General features: G+C 32.8%; 1 protein-coding gene across 2 annotated transcripts in view; it reads right to left on the minus strand.

The window, feature by feature from the left end:
* Window positions 1-14,843: 14,843 nt before the first annotated feature.
* LOC141458798 (uncharacterized) overlaps window positions 14,844-22,744 on the minus strand; it is a 186,113-nt gene continuing 178,212 nt past the window's right edge. For both annotated transcript variants that reach the window (XM_074137261.1, XM_074137263.1), the window contains one exon: window positions 14,844-20,899. In XM_074137261.1, coding sequence (XP_073993362.1) covers window positions 17,389-20,898 — 3,510 coding nt within the window. In that variant the 5' untranslated portion in view covers window position 20,899 and the 3' untranslated portion in view covers window positions 14,844-17,388. The remainder of the gene's footprint in view (window positions 20,900-22,744) is intronic.

The raw sequence follows: 22,744 nt of genomic DNA on the forward strand, positions 1-22,744 counted from the left end.
AGAAAGTAAAGTAAAATAAAGCCTAACCTTTGTTCAGCCGTCTACTAAATTAAGTGAATGCTTAACTCGAGAGAATTCGTGCTTTGTGGTTTGAAACCGTCTAGTAAAAATTGTACTAATCAGAACAGTATCTCAGATAGTGAATTAATTTTGATGCAATAATAATTACATCAATTATGTAAGCCAACAATGACAAGACATCTTTTCATAATTGGTGTTAGTTCTCTGGCTCATATGCGTTCTAAATGTTGTTCCGTTTTGAGTTGTAGAACCGATTAGAACTAGCTTAAGCTACGAGGAATGGCTATTAAATAACGAGACTATTGCTGTAAAACATTTTATTTTAAATTTAAACATATTTAGTTATTATCACCTTCAATATACACCCCTCCCCTATCCCTATTATTGTTCGAAACAGTGCTGGAAGTCTTTTTTTGTGAGCTCCTGCATGACGCGTGCCGCTTTTTCTTTCACAGCTTCAAAGAACTGAAATCGTGTTCCTTTTAATGCAGATTTGACTATTGGGGAACAGATAAAAGTCATATGGGGTCAGGTAAGGCGAATAAGGCGGATGGCCTAAAACTGGGATGTTGTACTCGGCTAGAAACGTCTTGACAGAGTGAGCCGGCGCGTTGTCTTGTTGGAGAACCCATGACTTGTTCTTTCACAAATCAGGTCGTTTTTCCTTACTCTTTCACGGAGTTGAGCAAGCACCTCACGGTTGTAATGTTAATTAATTATAATCGATATTTTTATCTGTTTTGGATGTGGAAGGGCGACATCATCTCCGACGTCTTCTCGGCCATCTTTGGAAACGCTTGAACCACTCAAAAACTCGCGCACGTGATTAATATTCATCGCCATAAACTTCTTTTAATAAAAGATAAGTTTCAGTAGCGGTTTTACCAAGTATCATGCGAAATTTCACAACAATTCGTTGCTCTACTACATGTGTAGTAGTACCATGTTTTCGGCAAAACGAAACTAACACCTCTTACACAAACGACGGTTCCGGTCAGACAGATTTCTCTACAAACACGTGAGACGCTGCAATCGAGAAAGAGAAGGCTTTACGCTGCACAGCTGTCGGTCGTTAGGATTTGGCACATGCATAGTTCTTCTGTAGCAGCATCAGTCTCGTTATTTAATAGCCACACCTCATATATCGTATTACTTAATACACATAAATAAATGTTAGTTTTTCCAGTTCATGATTAAGAAAGGATGGTGTGGAAAAACAATAGGATGAAAACACATAAATAAATGTCAGAAGCGAAGAAAAATTTAGAATGAAGGTTGAAAACAAAATGAACAAAATATCTGATTCCCTTTCGTAACTATGACGTAAAGAATTATTACTCCAAAAAAACCTTCTTGTAAGAAGTATTTTTAATTAAATTATGGCAGCTTTAATCAATATAAACAATTATTACATTCAGTAACTCTGAAATTGAATCAAATCATATTGATAACATTATTAGCAAAGTGAAGTTAGCTGGGAGATCAAAGCCATCAAGGAGCTACAGTTTTGCTACTAATAGAAATGTAGACACTGAGTGAGAGAGAATTAGATAGTGTTCTAGGTTTCCAATCCTGACAGACCAAGACTATAGTAAACATTTCCACAGTATTGCTACTAATTAGAGTAAACAGCTAATTGGTCATTAACAACTTGGACCCATATTACTTATCGTTTGATGTTTCGGACCTTATGTCTTTGCTCCTTATGAACAACTATCAGTCCGCCACAAAGGTAAAATACCCAATCACGGCCAAAACATTTGATGGTCTTTATAAACAACGTTGTTACCAAGTCCAAATATCAGTTCTATTTGACCAAGAAAGGAGCAGCCACTTAACTTAAGACCTTGTTGATGGCCATCAATATTAAGACTTCCAAAATTTAATACAGTTAATGTTGCTGTATTCATTGAAACTAAAGATTCTTAAGGAGCTTGATCGTAATTATAGTTCCTTGTTGAATATTGTTGTTTATTTTAGATATTCTGGATCTCATATTACTCCATCTGTATTTGTATTTTGTGTTTAGTTACGCTCGTGACTTTCACTTTATTGCAGATTCAACTATCATAACTCTTTGGCCCATGATCCTAACTAAAAACCTACACCAGAAAATACAACTCGTTTACTTCACACATACACATTAACTACTGACTGTTATTACTACATCATTTGGGAAAATCTCCTCGAATTTTTATCTCTGTCCAACACGTGTTCTCAGGAATACTCTTGTAGTAAATCCTGAGTTAGTGTTGTCCAGACCACCATACTCTTTCCTCTTCTTGTTCGTGTGGGCATCATCTTTTGCGCTCACTAAGTCTCTCTCTCTCTTATACTCTTTACTTAAACCAAACGCTGCAACATCTAGAAAACCCTCTTCCTAAGTTCGATCTTGGGTAGAGTTTCTCTTGGACGGGCTGGCTCTCTTTAGAAGGGACTCTGGGCGGCCCCTCTTCTCTACATTTAACAAGGACCATCTTTAGAACCTACTTACAACATACTCACACTAATACACACAGAGAAGGAGTTTCCCTCTTACATCTCCCTATCCCACCCTAAACTCTACAACATCCATACACTACTTGGTGGCGGGTTCTCGCCTAAGGGCTTAACTGCTTAATTAATTATATGCGCCGAAGTTATTGCCATCCTTTAAACCCTGTTCCAAAGCATAATGTCTCTTTTACCCGATTTATGGGAAAGGCTTCTTCAAAATTTCCTCTTAGACTCTCTTAATATTATATTTAGAAATAATAATAAACTGTTCAAATTTTTTATTTTATTAATTATAAATTACTTATAGCTCAATATGAAATGACAGATTTGACTTACAATTATTTTTAAAGTTTAATTAGTCTTAAAACTGCAGTTAAGAAAAGTATTGCGATCATAATATCGATATACGTGTTTTCCCTGTAAATATGCGCTTTGAGGGCCCCTCCAAAATTTGTTTTTTAGAAAATGGTCTCAGTCTGGTTGTTTACAATATCTCAAAAAACTAAAAATTACCAGTAACAGGAACTTTATTTTACGACTGGATCTCACCAGATTTCAATTTTAATTTAATTATTTTTCTAGAACTGTTTCTCAAACGATTTCCTGCGATTTTCTTTAAATATTTGTGTGCACCACGAACACGTAGATTTATAACTTTTATGTAAAGTAAAGTAATCGCCTATTTTTTTCAGTCGGACTTAACGTCCAACTACCAATTAGGTGTCTTGAACGGAGGCGACTAGCAAACATACTTTACTGTAAATTTCTTTTTATTAATCATTAAATAAAATCCAAGGCCTAGAGCACGGGAATCGAACTCAGTACCACAATACATATTAGCTTCGCAGGTCTCGCCTCTAACCGCTCGGCTACCGCGGCACCTCTATAACTTTAATTTGTATAATTTTTCCAGAAATTTTTCTTTTTAATGCTTTTCTGAAAAATATTAAAAATGTTTTGAAAAGCTCCTTGGTGACTTATTTTTTTTTTTTTTTATGATTTAAGGCGCGTCAACATCTGAGGTTATTGGCGCCCGGAGCTTTTTGAGTAAAAGCATATTCAAGAGAGACCAGAACTTATTTTTGGGATTACCCTCGTACATATTGTAGTAAGTATGTCATATACACTGTTCTTTAAACATTTTTTTTTTTTTTAAGACTCAAGGAACCTAAAGACGGTTTTCGCGGAAAACTTGAGGTCGAAAATTTTTCATTTTCTCCACGAGAAAATAAAATGGCTTCCTTCGAGGTTTTTCTTTCTTGGAATATCTTTTTCATTTTACTTCTTTCTTTTTTTTAAGTTTTTTATGAGAGCGCTTTTCTTAAGAATAAAAACAATAATAACGGTATAGATCATCTAAAAAGAATATAAAGTTTTAAAAATTTATAGCCTTATTTGAAATAATCCGTTGGAAGATTCATGTTGTAGGGAATGATACATGTGGGTTATGTGTGGTGAAGGTAACGGAAATGGCTATTGCTTTGTAAATATGCTCTACTAGGACTTAGGCAAGTTATATGTTCTGTGGAATGGGAGATAAGTCTGAAGGAAGCTTACATATCCCATAGGATACGGACAGGGAAGTTGGCTGTTAGCGGAGTAGAGAAGCTTAGAGGAATGGACTTAAGTTTATAGCTAGCGACGGAGAGGTGTACAGGGAAGTTGTATCGTTTCTGTTCCGTTGACAGAGTGGAAGGTTTAACTTGTGCCATCTTATGCATACCTGCCACAAGGGAGAAGAAGAAGATGGGGCTATCAGCCCTCCAAGGTGGCCAGTTATGGCTCGTCTGTACGCCTTAAGAAGGTAAGAAAAGTGGACCATACTGCCGCCAGTGCATTCTGTCTCCGTTTATGTTAACTATATAGCTAGTCCCTGATTCAGCAGGGTTATAAAACAATAAGGTTTCCTAGTATCTACTTCATCCCCTTTTTTTGCTCCTGCTCTGTCATCCCCCAGCTTTATTGAAATTGGAAATCTGCCTTTCTTTTGCTACTCATCTTCCTGCGTGCATAGATCACAATCCTTTATTTTCAATTTCACCCATATTCTTTTTCTTACCCCATCTTAACCTTTTCTCCATATTTTTTTATGAGCTTTCAATATGCATACTTTAACACTTATCCCTTATAAGCTTGTCCGAACAAAGCCCTCTTTTGTTCAGTCCGTCACTAAGCGATTGTCAAACAAGCTATTTTATTTATGAGGTTGCAAGTTACTTTTATTGATGATAGAGATTCCCTTATTTCACGTTTTCGAAGTTGAGTTCTGAAGTTAACGTAATATTATTATTTTCATAAATTTATGCAGCCTTCCTTCTGAAATATCATTATTGAGTATGAACCTTGACAATAAATTGTAGTAAGAGATTTTGTGTATCTCCGTGTCTTGATAGTCCTGGGTTCATCGGTTCAAATTCTTTTTTAGAAAATATTAAACATATTTACTAGCTGACTCCTCCATTTCCTGTCTGAAGAATGTAAAATCAGTTCTGTACTATTGATGCAGCCGAACAGTCGAGAGATAATTTATATACCATATACAGGGTGTATGCGGAGGAGTGCTCGAAACTTCGGGAGGTGATTCGGCAGCTCAAATGAAACAAAAAATACTCTCATCACTTTGGCCCGATTCTCAATGGTGACCAAGATATTTGCATTTTTAACTTTTCCGTCGATATTCGCGTTTTCCACCATAAAAACGACCGTAACTTTTCTATCCTTTATCTTACAACAAATCTGCTTATTCCGTACGAAAGAGCATTAAATTTCCTATAAATCTGCTTGGTACAGAGCCTCAAAACGATTCTAGTGGCAATGAAATTTTTACTTGAATGTCTAAAAATTTCGTTCTCGTTGATTTTTGTTAAAATTTTCTACTGCATTTTTTCAATTGTTAATGAATCAAGGAGTCACATAATTTCAGAAAAAGTTGCGCATTTATTGAGCTTCAAGACCATATGCATTTTTTTGGTTTTTAATAAAACCCTACGAACAGAGGGGTGTAAATGCAGAAAACTGGGATTTTGCGTAACCGACTTTACATTACTAATTTACTCAAATATCAATTTTTACCATTTTAGTTTACAACAATTAATATTTTATAAAACGGAAGTAAAAAATAAAGTAGCAATAAAACACAGAAGTGAAAAAGTACTAGAGGCAGGTGCCTAGTTAAAATTGCTACAAAAATCGTTCGAACTATTCAAACAAGGAAGCGGGAAAGAATTGTGGCAAATTTTTAGTTTCTTGACTACAATTGTTTGTGCAACATATTTTAACGACATAATGGTGGTTTTTTTCCATCAAAGTTAATTAATAATAATTCAAAACTAATCAATTTTTGGAGAAGGAACAAAAAGATTGTAACCAATTTATTTTTGAATTATTATTAATTAATTAACTTTGATCAAAAAAACCTCCATTATGTCATTAAAATAAGTTGCACAAACAATTGTAGTCAACTACTGCGTTTTATTGCTACTTAATTTTTTACTTCCGTTTTATTAAATAATGATAGTTAAAAACTGAAATGGTTATTTTCCTTTTTGTTCCTTCTCCAAAAATTGACATTTGAGTAAATTTGTAGTGAAAAGACGGTTACGCAAAATCCCAGTTTTCTGCATTTACTCCCCTCTGTTCGGGGAAGGGTTTTATCAAAAACCAAAAAAATCCATATGGTCTTGAAGCTCAATAAATGCGCAACTTTTTCTGAAATTATGTGACTACTTGATTCATTAATCATTGAAAAAATGCAGTTGAAAAATTTAACAGAAATAATCAAGAACGAATTTCTTTAGAAATTAAAGTAAAAATTTCATTCTTATAAGAAACGTTTTGAGGCTCGGTATTGAGCAAATTTATAGAAAATTTAATACTCTCTCGTTTGGAATAAGCAGATTTGATGTAGGATAAAGGATAGAAAAGTTACTGCCGTTTTTATGGTGAAAAACGCGAATATCGACGGAAAAGTTAAAAATGCAAATATCTTGGACACTATTGAGAATCGGGCCAAAGTGAAGAGAATATTTTTTGTTGCATTTGAGCTACCGAATAACCTCCCGAAGTTTCGAGCACTCCTCCGCATAAACTCTGTATAAAAAAAATTCATTGAGAAAAAAATAAGCTATAAATTAAACAGACGAAATTTAGTTGGAACGGAAAAACTTTAATTAGATGGGCAAAAAATAAAATAAAATAGAAGGAAGAAATGGAGACTTAGTTAGGAGAAGATTATTTTTTCCTCTCGGTTCCATTGTAACCAGAAATATAACCTGTTTCAGAAGTTTTGCCCTTAATCGCTAATCCACTCTGGATCTCTTCTACGTTAGTCTAAAGTTAAGATTTACGACTTCTTTTTCTACAAATTATATTTCCATCCCTCTAAGCCAAAATGGTTATAATAGCGGGGGCGGTAAAGAAGGGGACGATTTCTAGGGTTTGATAAGACAGTCCGCCCTTATTTACGAATACCATATATTTATACGAGTCAAGAAGAGTTTGTCCCTTTCACTGTTTCTATAGCTAAGGGGAAAGTTGAGGCTAAAGTATTATTTAATTCTTTTCTTTAAAAAAGTTTTTGAATGATTTAAATTGTCTATGTTAATAGAGAGACATAGAATTTAAACATCTACGTAGGTGCCATGGTGTTTATTCTGCTGGAACTAGAGATGGTCAATGTTGAAAATATTATTCTACTTTGTATTGTGGCGATTAACCCGTAATCTAATACCATTTACCAAATTTAGACCGCAGTCCAGCGCAAAGCCTCTGGAAATCACCCGAGCTGATTTGAACATTGATAAATTATAATGATCAATTCAGATCTGAATTGATGATTTAAAAAAATGTAAGCTTCTGGACATTAATAAGCAGGAATGAATAAATATTTCTAGAGTTCTTGCTTATTTCAATACTGTTTTTGTACAAAATATTTGTACTAATTAGTAGTTCCGTGCATGAATGCGATCAGAATCAAAATTAAGTCACAATTACTGGATTTACATTTAGAATCTTGTTTAAGAATTAGTTCATATGAGGAAAGTTTTACCAAACTTTCTGCAACTGCGCAATGCGAATTATTATCAAAATAAATAAAAGGATGAATGCGAGTATAACTGTAGGCGTCAGGCCATTGCAACACTGACTTAACACGTTCATCGCATGGCTTCACAAGTTTGACGGGAAAAGAACAATTAACGGCTCTTCGTGAACTTAGGCTTTTCTGCAGGCGTGTTTTGCTGAAAATTACGGCTTTTAGCAGTCGTAAAATTATTCTTGCCTTTAAACTGTACCCAGGAGTCCCTCTTCGAAGTCTAATCAAACAGGCAGAACTAGAGAGGTATAAGTAGAATGTGCTGTACCTCTAGGCCAAGCCCTACAGGAGCTTCTTTAATTTTAATAAAATAATTGTTTTAGAATTTGTTATAAATGTTTGAAATACGTGTAAATAATTCAATAAGAAGACCATGAACAGCCAAACTAACAAACAAATACCCTCACGGCCAACCAAGGGTGATAAGAGAATTAAATCCTCGCAAAAAAAAAAATATATATAACAAATTAAAAAACTTGATTGTAATGTAGATTACATACATTACTTGAGGAATTTTAGCTCTAAGACAAAATTTAATGGCTCGTCTCTCATATATTCATAATCTAAAAATTAATCTATCCATAGCTTTCTAATCATAATTCTCTGCATTAAATTAGAAGTAAGTTTAGAAAATATTCATTTAGAATACAATGAGAATTTATTTTATATTGAGCTGAAGTTACTAATACTTTCTCTCAAAGAAGTACCAAAAGAAAATTGAAAAAAAAATAAATAATAATAATTCAACAGATTGCCAACAAATAGAAGAAACTGAAATGAGGAAACTTTAGTACTTAAAGCAGCCACCAGGTTGCAGCACAAACTGGGATCTGTAGCTACATCTTGAAGCAGCCACCAGGTTGCAGCACTAACAGGGATCTGTCGCTACATCTTTTCCACTCAAGTGTAGATCTTAGACCAACAAAACCACTAATTTGTTAGCGCTAGAAATTATCATAACTTTGTTAAAGGTTGATTTTATTTTTAACCATTTTAACGGTCTGAACCAGACGGTCATTCAACATTCCATCTCTTTTCTAAGACTGATAAGTGAATACTACTAATTTTAGCAGTCTTTCATCAAATAAATTGCCTTTCAGTAAATCTCTCACAGTACAATTCCACCTTCTGAAGGTCCAAAGCTTTCAAAGTCCTCAGTATCACAGATAGGAAAGAGAAATCGTTGCAGATATCATTAAAAAAAAAAATCTTCCACAACTATTAGTTACAATTAATCTACACTACTATGTAAGTTGAACAATTCAAAATTTAGATTTTTTCTACATGTTTAGAGTGTTTCCTAATGATTCGTAATGATGAAATGGTACAAAAATTGGTATCATTTACTTTTTAGGTGAGGGCTCGGCAAATAAGACGAACTTAAAGCTCGGAGAAAGCAAAATAAGAATAATGAGTAGACTAAAATAAAAATAATTATTCACCTCTTTAATTAAATCAAAATTTATATAAAATTATTATTTATTTCTAAAAAATAACAATCCCAGAAAAAAAGAAAAAAAAAATTGAAGAAAAAGTGTCATCATGCTAATAAAGAAGTTGTTTGGTAAACTCAAATTTGAGTCTTCCCAAAATAAAGAGGGTATAAAATGTAGTTAACCAAATTAATTAACCAACGTTCAAAAAAACGCTTTGGTTATATGGAAGGCAATGTGTAACTTCTGGTAGCTATAGCATAACCTTCTTAAGGGTTACACTTATGTTTATATGCAGGTCTGCTAAGCCGGAGTTGCCTTTGATGAATGCTATTTAAAGTTTTAGACATTTTTAGTAAACTTGCTATGTAGCAAAATTTTGTATACAGTGCCGTGTAAACTTCTTTTTTTTGTAGTTTTTATACTGTTTTTATAGTTTCTTATTTCATGAATCTTTCACTTGAGATGGACCCAATAGTGTCATTTTTTATGCAGCGAGCTCTATTAGAAGATGAAGAAGAAGAAATTTTGCGATCTGAACTTATTAGGAGGGATACAGTAAGACGCAAGTTAGTAGAGCCTCTCATATTCAAATATGAAATGCGAGAACATGCAAATTTTGTACCATCACATCAAATAGATAGCGAAGAGTGGATAAATAAGTTTTGTGCTCAAGAATTTTACAGTCATTTCAGAATGGATACACAATGTTTTACTGCTTTAGTAAAATTTGTAACAGACGATGGGAGATTAGATCATGGTTATCGTGGCGGATTTGAACCAGTACGTATAGAAAAGAAAGTTCAGATTGCTATCTGGTGTTTAGCACACGAAGAATCTATGCTGAAAATTGGTGAACGTTTTGGTGTAACTAAGTCTACGGTTTATTCCATCCTTAAGGAGTTTTGCAAGGTAAATTATTTTTTCTTCTCTTAGTAAATTAATTATAGAAAACATCTTGTATGTGACTTTTTTTATTTGTAGGTAATAGATACGCAATTTATTCAATGGCCGGAAGATGGGGAAAATTGCGAGGAAATTATGTTTAAATTTAAGGAGATGAATGGTTTACCAGGTAAGGAATGCATGTCAATTTAGTTTTAGGCTAAAGTCTAGTTTGTACCCACCCGTTTTGTGTAAATTTCTTTATTAATCAGCGGTGGGAAAGCGTGCCTTGAGCCTAAAATCTCAGGTCTCAAAAAATTGCTTCATTTTAAATTACCTCCTCTTTATTACCGTTAATGAACAAACCTATAATTTAGTAAAAGAAGTTAGTAAACTCAGTGAAACGTCATTGGAATCAAACAGCTTGCGGAACTAACACTTCTTTAATGAACATTTTAAAAATTTACTTGTTTGTAGAGATTTGTGTTTATTTCTTCCAAGGTTCTGGTAGTTCATAAGCCGGGTTTGCCATGCAAACCCCTGTGCTCTTGTTTCAGCCTGCGTGCAAATTGCAATTGTACCATGAATTTATATTATAAATGTCCCATTGACAATTCAGTCCGTAAAACTAAGATATGGTACTGGCGTCGAACAGTACTGTCCAGTTTGTAAACTGTGCAGGTATATAACGCATTCAACAGTGTTATGTATAGTTTATATATTTTCGCATGGATAAATTATTTTAATACAAATAGAAGAGGAATACATTTGTGACATCACTTTTTTCAGACCTTGGATTTTATTTTGTGGTCAATTGTAATATATTGATAGTGAAGTAAGTTTGCTACCGTTAACAACATCTAATTTGAATATTGGACGTTTAGCCCATATGAAATAGAACGTATTACTTTGGTTTGAAGATTAGTTAAATTCCTTATATTGTTAAATTTAGTAAGGATGGTAGCTGTGAGGTTTTTATGTCTATCCAGACTCAAGTCGAATCTGACTGGATAGCAGGGGTGCTAAACTACATCCCTTACACTGCCATCCCTTGGATGCTGTGACTTAGACTGAGAGGCTCCCCTATTTTTTAAATATCCAATGGAAGTGAATGTTCACCTCAGTGTTCTTTCTTGGAGTGTTTTCGACTTTGAGAGGCAATTAAACTAAACTTATGCCTATTTTCTTCAATTTTTTGTTTTTAATAATTTCCTCTTTTGTAGGAGTGATAGGTGCCATTGATTGCACACATATTCCCGTGAGACTTTCAAAAGGTCGCCAGGAAAATTATCTAGAGAGAACTCTACCTTCATCAATAGTTTTGCAGGGAGTGTGCACTGCCGAAAAGTTATTCACGACCGTTAGTGTCGGACAACATGGTGGAAGTTATGATACAAAGATACTAGCAGATTCATGGCTACACAAAACTGTTCTTATGGAAGGAGCGGACAAATTATTTTACCAGAAGTACCATCTAGTCGGAGATTCGGGATATCCTTGCAAGGATTGGCTAATGATACCATTTAAGGATAACGGAACCTTAACTCTTAATCAAAAGAAATTTAATCTCAAATTAAATCAAACCCATACGGTAGTTAAAGATGCTTTTAGGTTACTTAGAGGAAGATGGAGAAGATTGCAGAATTTAAATGTAGGTAGCATTTCAAATGCTGCAAAAATTACCATAACTTGTTGTGCTTTGCACAATTTTTGCCTAATTAATAATGTGCCAGAAATGGAGGATGACTTATGTTCGGTTGATTCGACCAGTGAACATGATTTCTTGTCAGTGTCAGAATTCTCTGGTGATACTCAGGGTTTTACAAAGCGTCGAACTTTACTGGCCAGTTTGTAAACTGTGCAGGTATATAACGTATTAACGGTATTATGTATAGTTTATATGTATATAAATTTAATGTATATTATTTGCATGAATAAATTATTTTTATACAAATAAAAGGAGGAATCCATTTATGACATTACTTTTTTCAGAGACCACATTATGCTTGTATCCATCTAAAGTTCAGCAGACAAATCTTAGAGATCTCAGATAATTACTGCAAATCTAAAGGCAATTCTATCCTTCTAGCACAACAATCCTCCAGTCCCAAAGACAGACCACATGTAAAGATGCTGCATAAGAAGTTATCATTACTATTACGCTCTTCTCCCTTAGGTAAAGATTTGTGGGCAAATCAGTAATCATTTTTAGATGATTAAGCGTCTACACCAAAACTTTATTCAGTCAGAAGATGTGCAATCTTCAGTTTGGCTAAAAAAGCATCTTTTAATTATTCCATTACATCTATGTATCAATTTATTAGATGCAACGGACTCAGATTTAGGGTAAAGATTTCAGTTCGGATGGGGCTTTCTTTGGTAATGCTTTGTATGCTTCCAGGAATCAATTGCAAGAGGTAGTTTAAGTTTAAATGGGATAAATATCTAGTTCGTCTAGAAGTTTTCTGATGTACATCTACAGCTGTGGCGTCATAAATGTTGAACCTATGGATAGCAGAAGTTCACCCTCTTTTAAGCTGCGATGCAGTCTAAAAAGTCTTTGAAGAAAAAGTTACTTTTTCCCTCTAGTTTATTAATTGCAGGAACGCCGTCTCTTTCGAGGTAATGACTCAAAATCGCTTAAATTTTAGATAGAATTCGATGATTTTTTTTTTTTTAAATCGCTAAGATCATTTTTTAAACTCATTGATACAAGCATATACTGAAGATTAAAGCGGTTCCAATTAGAAACATTCTGTAGTTACAAAGTTCGACAGTGTTCAGGGAGAGAGACCAATAAAAACTCACAGATTTTGGTACTAATGATTCAGAATGGAGAAAAAAGGTACACAAAACAAAGCTGATAATTCCAAAATTTTGCTAAGTTAGTTGAAGAAATATTTGATTCTGTGTGAATCAGGAAACAAAGTAATGGAATTATTTTGCCCCAGAATATGTTAACTGCTCCTAGATTCTTCATTATTGTTGGAGAAAAAGTAATTGCTTTATTCATTCCAATATTTACTTACAATATCAGTCATTAAAAATAAAATTTCTAGCTGGGTACTCTAAATTAACCGAATTTCTCTCAAATCTGCCACGAATCATATCATTTGATTCTCCATTGAATGAATTTCCATACAGAGGTTGCTGAGTTCAGGCAAGAAGTGAAATATTTATTTTATTATTTAATAGTTGGTATTTTTTTTTTTTCTTCGTATCTTTTAACAACTCGTTATTTTACGAGTCTATATTTCAAGAAACGTCTTTTGAAAGGCTTGGAAATAGATGATTGTCTTTGTTTTGAACAATAAGTCTATTTTACTAACTTTGGTGTTATACTTAACTCTGATTTTTCAGTTCTGTAGCGAAGGCTCAATAAAGTTCAGATGAGCTTGAAGTGTACGGATTGCCTTCTCTGGGGGACCTAGATGAGTTAATAGAATTGCTGTATACTCGAGGAATGTGAAGGTAATTGTAGTTAGATGAGATGTTAAGTTGGCAATAATATAAAGTAAGGGGGCAAGTGTGCTTCATGATTTTTCAAGTAGTTACTTGTAGGCAGTTAGTTCCACACTTGTTCCGACAGAGAGAATTAGCGGATAACATTATTTTAAATAAAACTGTAAAAATAGTTTGATAAGATAAACATACATAAGTTGCACTTTATCTAAATTATGTGTAATCCCTAATTATTTTTAATGTTTAATGAGTTGTCTTTGAAAGTATTTTAAGTCCAAAATAGGTGGGTTCCTTTGTAAAATTCATGTAGATAATGTTTTAATTAAAGTTTTAATGTGACCTACTTATTTTTGTGCTACTATATCCAAAATTTGCTTAGGCTGCTAAGTTAACGTTTAAGTGAAACTTTTAATGAATGAGGTAAATCCAGTTTCAATCCGAATATGGTTCTCTGTAATAACTTCTTGTAGAAGCTTGTCTCCAAGTAGGTACCTCACTTAACAAATGCTTTTTGTTGTACTGTTCAATAAATAATTTAAGTCATGAATTTTAGGTTTCACATTTTCAATTAATAGGCGCTAGAATATTTTAAGACAGTACTAATGGAACTATCAAAATTTATGGAAGAATTAGCTGAGTCTTAGTGAGTTTTAATTCGTTATCCTATTTGTTAAGATCAGGTTTTTGTCAATTCAATATCAAAAGACTGTTTGATGATAGAGAGCGAGTGTTTCTGCCATGGACAGTTGCATATTTAGTATCAGTTTAATTCAATCTTGGTCAACCTTCCTCCAGATTGAGAAGCCAGGAATGCTGTTCTGAACACTTAATCTAAGAAAGAATTGAAAGTCACTTCTAGGTAAGTTATTAGTATGTCTAATAGCCAGTAATAGTGGTGGGTTTATCTTCTTTTTGTTGTTCTCTACGATTTGTCTTAGTTAAACTGTTAGTATGTTCTTCATCATCAATTATATCAACAATTAATGGGATGCTTTAAATTATTGTAAAATGTTTTTATCCCTCATGATTTCAATTACACATGAAGGTTTCATAATAACCCATTATAAATTTTGCTCTTTATTAGGAGCTTCTTTAGAAGTGGAGAGATGTGCTCGTTGCGATAATTTTTAGTCACCAGTGATACTAGAGACTCTGTAGAGATAGTACCGTGACATAGAAATATGATTCTTTTATCGAAAACAACTCCCATTAATCACAGACTAACAACTCACACAAAATCTTGCCATTCAAATTTAAAACAATTCATTTTTAAAATAATTTTTAAAAAATATCTCATTAGTAATGTAGGGTTTAAATTTCGTCACTCAGTAAATTTTTGAACTTAAATTAATGAAAAATGGAATAATGTATTCTATATTTTCTTCATTTAGATTGTTTAAAGGAATCATAAACTTTGTAAATGCAAAAGCCAAAAAACAATAAAAAACGAGAAGTCTCTTTGACATAGAATTTAATAATCTCACTTTGATCCACAATATAGAAAAAAATTAGCTTTTTCTCTCTTTCATTCTTCTTTTTTTTTATTTTTATCACACTAATAATGGATATAAAAATTTTATTTTGTTACAAAATACATCAAATTTATTTTTTATTTTTGTCTTACAATGTGGTTTTTTGATTTATAATTAACTAAAATATTAATTAAATATAAAGGCAATAAAAATTAACATTTTTTAAACATAAATTTAATTAATAAATTAACCACAATTAAACAAATTAGGCAGTTTTATTACATTTTTTTTTTCTTTAAATCTTCTTAATGTACACAATCTGATTTAGTGGAAGAGAAGAGGGCAAATTTATTTTCTTTCTTTTTTAAATTGAACATTAGAAAAGCCTCAACCTTTTGCCCTTTGAGATCAAGCATCTCTTGTTTTTATTAAATGACAATAAAGTTTTTAACTAAATTGAAGGAAAAACATGAAAATAATATAATAATATAAAAGCAATTTTTAATAATTATTAATTTTACACGAATATTTACAAAAATATAAATGTTGATTTTTATTTTGGACACTAAAATAAAAATATTAACGAATACAAACGCAATTTTAAGATAGGATATATTTTTCTTTTTTTTCTTTTTTTTTTTTATAATTAGGTTTTATTAATATTCACATACAATACATACAAATATTTATAAGTCTCACGGTTTTATCACAATTTCTGATATTGCCTGTTTTATATACAAGCTAAAATATAAACGAGATTATTAATTTTTTTTTTTAAATTTACACTATAACCGAAAACTATTTCACATTTTAAAATATTCTGTTCCGTAATTATCAATTAGTAAACTTATTTTCCCTTTATTTAGGCCTTATGCCTATTCATAGAAATTATTTTTTTCCAATCCCATGGCAGAGTAGGGGATAGGTAAAGAAAAATACGGTCAGTTAAAACCATTCTGATTTGTTACTGTCGCTAACTTGCTGAATGAGTCTTGAGACCGGAGGAGAGGCTCCTCAAATAGAACTGGGCAGGTTTTTTTTTTTTTTTCTTGTAAAAAAATCCTATTACTCGAGAGCAAAGGCTGGTCTTTAGTCTAAGGCTAGAGAATAGAATCCTCTCCAAATCTAGCAGTATCAACTAGAGTTTGTGCTTAGGTAGACTAAAACCAAGCGCATCGACACTGCTCTGCTGTAATAAGATCCTCGTAGAAACCCATTTCTTCCTTGGGAATTTACCAAACCATATAAAGAAACAAAAAATTTCAGGCCTTCCCCAAGACAAAAACCAAAACGGCAGAATTATAATATTTACAAATAATGTAATTTAGAGTTGATTGGTTTAAACCAAACACTTCAGCATACGTTTTAATACTATTTAATAATCACGGAACAATTAACGTATACAATAAAAATAAAAAGGAATAAAATAAGCAATTACAAATATGAAAACCAATTTCATTTTTACTCATTTTTTCATTATCATTGGTTCTTATTTTATTGGCATACGTTTCAGTTGACATAATATAGACTTTGTGACATCTTTTTTTCCCTATAACAATCAAATATATATATATTATATTTATATAAAATGAATTTTACATAATTATAAAATCAAAGAAAAACAAAAATTAATAAAAATTTACACAAATATTACAAATATTTTTTTGAGCAAAATAAAAAGAAATAGTAATTGCTCATTTTTATTTTAAATAATTTTTCTTTTCTTTTTAATTTTTTAATAATACAAATATAAAAAGAGGATACGTCGCTTACAAAAATATTTCTCAATTTGAGAAAATGATAGTTAAAAAGAAACTTTATTTTATTTTAATTTTAATTTTATTCCATTTTTAATTTTTTAAAGGAAGCAATATTGGAAGATGGATTAAACAAGAATTCTTAGAAACTTCTAATCCATCTAGAATTTTGGTAACAAAAGTAAAATTTTTTTAAAAAAATTTACAAAACTAAAAATTATTTAAAAAATTACAAAAATAGTTAAAAAAGTGTTCAACATGGTTTCCACATGTAATTTTTTGTTTAACATTTAGAATGATTTATAATAATGCCTTGCTTGAGACAGAATCTCTAAAAATACTTTCTTGCAAAATAACTTCTGCCTAAAAGTAATTTTTTTAGTTGAGTTACATCTTAATAGTTTTAGTCCAAATTCTCTGATAACACCTAGGAGCCCATTAGTGAATCTCAACCCGAGGGTTTTTGCCGTTGAATGATTTGAGATTGTATTTGGGCGAGAGTTCTTTTTTGTACAACTTTATTTAGATTTATGTTTTTGAAATACAAATAAAAATTCTACCAGAAAATTAGAAAACTTCTCAAATTCTGCCCCCGGGCTAAGGTTTGAATTTTGCCACATTCAAGTAAAACTCTAAAGAACTCAACAATAAATTTGTTTTCAAAAAATTGAAGAAATAAATTAAGTAATTATTGTCCGAATGGATGGCACAAAACAAAAGAATTATTTTTTTTCCCCAACGAAAAATTAACTGAAACAAAATTCACAAAACTAATTAACAGTTTTCGGTATAAATACGGGCGTCTGCGGCCTTGCTAACATACTTACTCTAGCCGTAACAGTTTCAACTGGTTCTGGTTTATCCTCCCAATCGTTTTCTTGTAACTGTTCTGGTTCTGAATTCTGTAATACTGGAGTCTCTTCTTCTATTTGTTGATCTGGTTTATTACCGTTTGCTGCAGTTGTACCGTTTGTATAATTTTTCGGCATAACTTTTACACCATTTTCTGGTGGTTTTGGTAATAACATGTCCTGCATCTCTGTACCAGGATTGGCCTCAGGATCTGCTGGAAGTCTAATTTTATTCTTTGGTCTTTTAGTACGCCTACATACAACGGCTAAGCTAACCGCTATAATGATTATTACTAGGAGAACGATTAAGGCTATTATACCGTATGTCGCAATGTCCGGAGGTGTATCGGATGTTTCTTCAGATTTGCTGATCTCTTCTTTAGTTGGTTCTAAGATCATGTTCTCTTTATCATCAATGTACACTGACTTACTAACGAATTCAACTTCTGACACAGGAGTGCTTGATACACTAGTAGATTCTGTTGAAGATTGAATTATAACGTCTATATCTGCAACACTTGATGCTTCTATAGAAGGTGATGCTTCTGTAGAAGGTTCTGGTGATGTGGAAGAAGAACTTGTTGATGAAACTTCATCCTTCTTTTCTTCTTCATCTTCATCATCATGTTCAGGTATTACTACTGACCATGGAGTCGAATCTGTGGAAGTTTCAGTTACATCAGTGGTAGTATCTTCTGTGGTTGAACTGCTCTCTGAACTTACTTCAACTGGAGTACCGCTACTACTGCTGCTTATATCTTCAGAAGTACTTGACATATCTTCTTCCGCGGTAGTAATTTCTTCAGTAGTGGTTAAAGGTTCTTCAGTTGGCAATTCTGTTGTTTCCTCTTTATCTTCCTCTTCTGTTGTAAAAGATTGTGTTTCATTATCCACAGGACTTGTCAGTTCTTCACTACTTACTTGCGGGGATGTATCATAGTCGGTAGTATACTCTGTCGTGACCTCTTCAGTTGTTGACTCTTCTGTGGTTGACGTTTCGGGAATTTCTTCAGATTCTGTTTCATTAATGGAAGTTTTTTCTGTTACCTCTCCCGTCGTGTAACTTGATGAAGTGAAGTCTTCAGCAGCAGCACTTGAAGAAGTAAAATCTTCTGTTGCATCACTTGAAGAAGAAGTATTTTCCGCTGTGTAACGTGAAAATCCCGTTTCTCCGGATGTAATATTAAATAATTCTGAAACATTTTCCACTGTATAGTCTTCGGTTGTAGTCTCATTTTCTTGTTCGTCCAACCATTTCACTGTTTGTGTATCTTCTATGGATGTTTCATTTGAAACATCACCAGAACCTTCTTCAGGTTCAATTGAAATTGAACTAGAACTTGATTCAGTGGGTACATTATCCTCACTAGTGTATACTTCTGTTGTTAGTAGTTCATGAGGCACTCCTGTTGTATTCTCCGTTACGTTCATCGGTTCTACCGAAGCATAATCATCATGTTGGGTATCATAATTATAATCAGTCATATCTGTTCTTGGTGATGGCCAGATGTTGAAGGACTGTGTTTCTGGTCTTGTTGTAGTGAATGGTTCAGTATTGAAGATTTCATCAATAGATGAAGCGCTTGCTTCGTCAAATCCACGTGTTATATTTTCTTCTAATAAATTTCTAGACATAATTTCATGTGTAAAATTATGCTTATCACTTGTCAATTGTTCAACATCATCTAGCAATGATGAAGAAGATACAACTTCATCACTTGCAGCCATGTGATCATCATGTTCTGTAGATTCATGTGATGAGTTTTGTGTAAAGTCTTCTAGATTATCTAAGGAACTGGAAGTCTCATTGCTATGTTCAACGTCTGTGTAGTGAGATTTTGTTTCATGAGTAAAATTATGCGTATGACTTAGTAGTGCTTCTACATCGTCTACTGTTGAAGCACTTGTATCATCAGCTTTGCTGGCTAAGTCTAGAACAGTGGTTTCTTCACCGTTTACTTCTTTAGTTGTTTTATGTTCATGATGTAATTCTTCAACTGTGTGATTTGTGGACAATGCGAAATCAGTATCCTCTTTAGAAGAATTCAATGTGTCTGGTTCAACTGAAGAGGCCTCCTGGATTTCAGTTTCTTCATTATTTTTTGCAGTATAACTAGTTTCATGAGTTACAGTTGGACTAGATTCGTGTTCACTAGATTCGTCAATAGAAAAGTGATCATCACTTTTATTGGCTACAGTGTGAATATCTTCAACCTCTTCCTCTGGCTTTTTAAGATTATCAGGTATTTCTTCGTCTACCTGTTCTTTGCTGATTTTCGCATCAGTTGAAGTTGTATCTGATGTTAGCAGAATTTTACTATCAGATAGTTTATTATTTTCATCGGAAAACGAATCAAAAGCGTTTAAATTACGTTTTGTAAACGTATTAGCCATATGAGCACCCACGTTTCCTGTATAATCAACCACTTCTCCATCATTGCTAGGCGTGTTCAGAAAGTCATTGTTTATATAAGGCTGGTCACCTTGTATACCATAATCTTCATCGTGTATCGGTTTTATCATATTATGTTTTCGATTTGTTGGTATATCTCCGTAATATTTTATACTATTTGTTAATCTTTGTTTTTTAGTAAATTCTAAATTGCATAAATGATTTTCGTTTATATGCGACAATTTTTGGCCGAAAAATTGTATCGGCGCCGAACAGGTGATGTCATTTTCAAATGACCTTCCCTGACCGGAGAATGTGTCCTGCAGTAGTAATAGTTGACAAGTGCAATTTATACGATTACCACTTAAATCGATTCTGGTTAGCAATTTCATGCTTCGTAAAACAACTATAGGAACGTTAACAATATGATTGTTGGCTAGATTCAAATAGGACAGCCTAGAAGGAACTGTATGATGGCCAATTGTGTGAAGATCGTTACCGTCCAGGAATAGAGCTGTCAGGCTAACAACTTGCGCAAACGTACCCATGGGTATGTTACTTAATCCACAATAACCCATATCTAATTTTCTAAGACTTTTCGAAACAATAATATCATATTTTGTTAATAAAAGTGGATTACCTCGTAACAATAACGTTTGCAATGTGTTTAACTCTTTAAATACGCCACCATTTAAACGTTTTATCTTATTATAACTTAAATCAATAGTTAGAATATAATGTAGCCCTTTGAACACATCATCCGGTATTGTAGTTACCGTTGTATTACTTAAATTTAAATATTTAATATTTTTAAAGGTTCTAAAACCTTTTGGCAATAGCCTAGTTCTAAAGCCAAGATAATGTGGCCGTACATTGAGTACATCGATTTGCGAAGGTTGTTGGTAAAGGGTGGATAAGGCAGAGCCGCTGCAATTGGCCGTCTTTAAACCTTCATCCAGATAGCATTGGCAGTGTTGAGGACATGAGACCACGGAGCAGATTCCCACAAACCATGTCACTAGCAGCACCTTCCACATCCTGCACAACAAGAAACGCAAAAATTAAAACTATTAAATGAATTGCTCTAAAACTTCATTGAAATAAATTTGCGAAAGTTCGGGGAATAAATGACTGGCGGGCCTCCCAAGAGAAGAAACTAAAGTTGCACTTGGCCCACAGGCTCCTTAGTCAGAATGATACCATCTTCATATCCCGAATTCATTGAATTTCCCACTTTAAACCATCCATAACGAACACTACATCTAATATCTACATACACCACGACCACCCGATCCGTTTTGTATGAATCAACTTCCAAGATAATTCTTAAGGCACTCAATTTCAGTTACTAGAGGTATTGTACCGAAACTTTTACCTTGATGCTCAGTGTATTTACTATTGGTACTTCAAATAGCATTAATTTTCTAAGCAATCAGCTTTGTGCTAGTTTGAACTCACAACTTTCGCATTGGTTTTGAAAAAAAAAATTAAAAACAATAATATATCAGTTTGCTATTAGCTATTAAGCAAATATTTCATTCGAGAAAAACGCTCTGAAAAAGTAGACATGTCCAAACCAGCAAAATTTTCCTTCTAAACTTTTTGTTTATTAAAATTGCAAAATATCCCCTTTTTTAAATCAACTATAATCCATTCGAAAATTAACTTTTTGCGAAGTGTAAAAGAATAAGCCCTATAAATAAAGTAAAGTAAATTACGGGCTAAATATGTATGTCGACACATTTGATTACGAAGGTTAAAAGTTAAGCCATATGATGGTGATATCTACAAAACAATTGAGTCAAGGTGGACCAGAGTATTTTGTTTTATTATTTTATTAGATTTTTAATAATACAGCCAACTGTATTTTATTTTATTAATATGTGAATAAATGTGTTTCGGTTGGATGAGTACTAGTACATAATTTTTCCATATTTAGGGTTATTTCAACGAATAGCTTACGCTTGAATGTAAATTATTGTATTAATATTTAAAACTTGTACACTATACTTCGTGTTTCTTTTTTGTACACAACTGTTTAAAGTATAGTTTAACGGTTTGCTGAACTTATATGTAAGTCTACTCACAGTCTGATATAACATTGGTAAATGTCAATGATAAAGTTTCCAGTTCGTCTAGATTTCTACTCTTTCCGTCTCTATCAGCTACTTATATGGCTAGGGATAAAGTAAACACTAAGGGCAGCCTTCATTTAGAAAATGGGTAGTAAAATGCAAGGGAAAAATCACCGAATTGTAACAAAGTAACTCTAGATTTGTAAACCTTCCTGGTCTCAGGCCTACTGATTAGCAGAGTTTCAATTAGAAGGTAAAGTAAAATAAGTTTTTTTAAGGAGAGATAGAGATGTGCCGATCAGGTGACTGTAAAAATCGAACCCAGTGACACAAAAAAAAATTAACTTCTCGGGCTAAGTATAAATCATTATAATACTTATCAGGAAATCTGTACAGTCTAGCTAGAAAAGAAAAAAGAAAAAGTATAATTGAAGTCATCAATCAATTCCATTTCAAATGTAAAATAGTTCTTTTCTTTCCTTTTTAAAAGTCTAATGTGATGCTTAATTTGAATTTCAATAGAATTAAAGAAAAAGAAGAAAAAGTAAATCACTTATAGCAAAAAAAAGTCAGATCAGACAAACTATTGTACTTGCTAATCTGAAATCACATTAATTTTTCGTTCTTAGATAAGGAAAGTAATGCAATCAGATTCAATAAGAACAAAAACAAAACAAAAAGTAATAACAATAATAATAGGGAAGATATTAGCTCAGTAGTTAGCATAATGGATTTCCACGCGTACATCCCGGGTTCGAATCCAGCCTTAGATTTTCTTTCAATTAAAAGCTTTCTTTCAGCTCGCTGT

This window comes from Rhodnius prolixus, unplaced genomic scaffold (genome assembly GCF_049639745.1).
Source record: "Rhodnius prolixus isolate KJV_2025 unplaced genomic scaffold, Rpr scaffold_5, whole genome shotgun sequence".
Taxonomy (NCBI): domain Eukaryota; kingdom Metazoa; phylum Arthropoda; class Insecta; order Hemiptera; family Reduviidae; genus Rhodnius; species Rhodnius prolixus.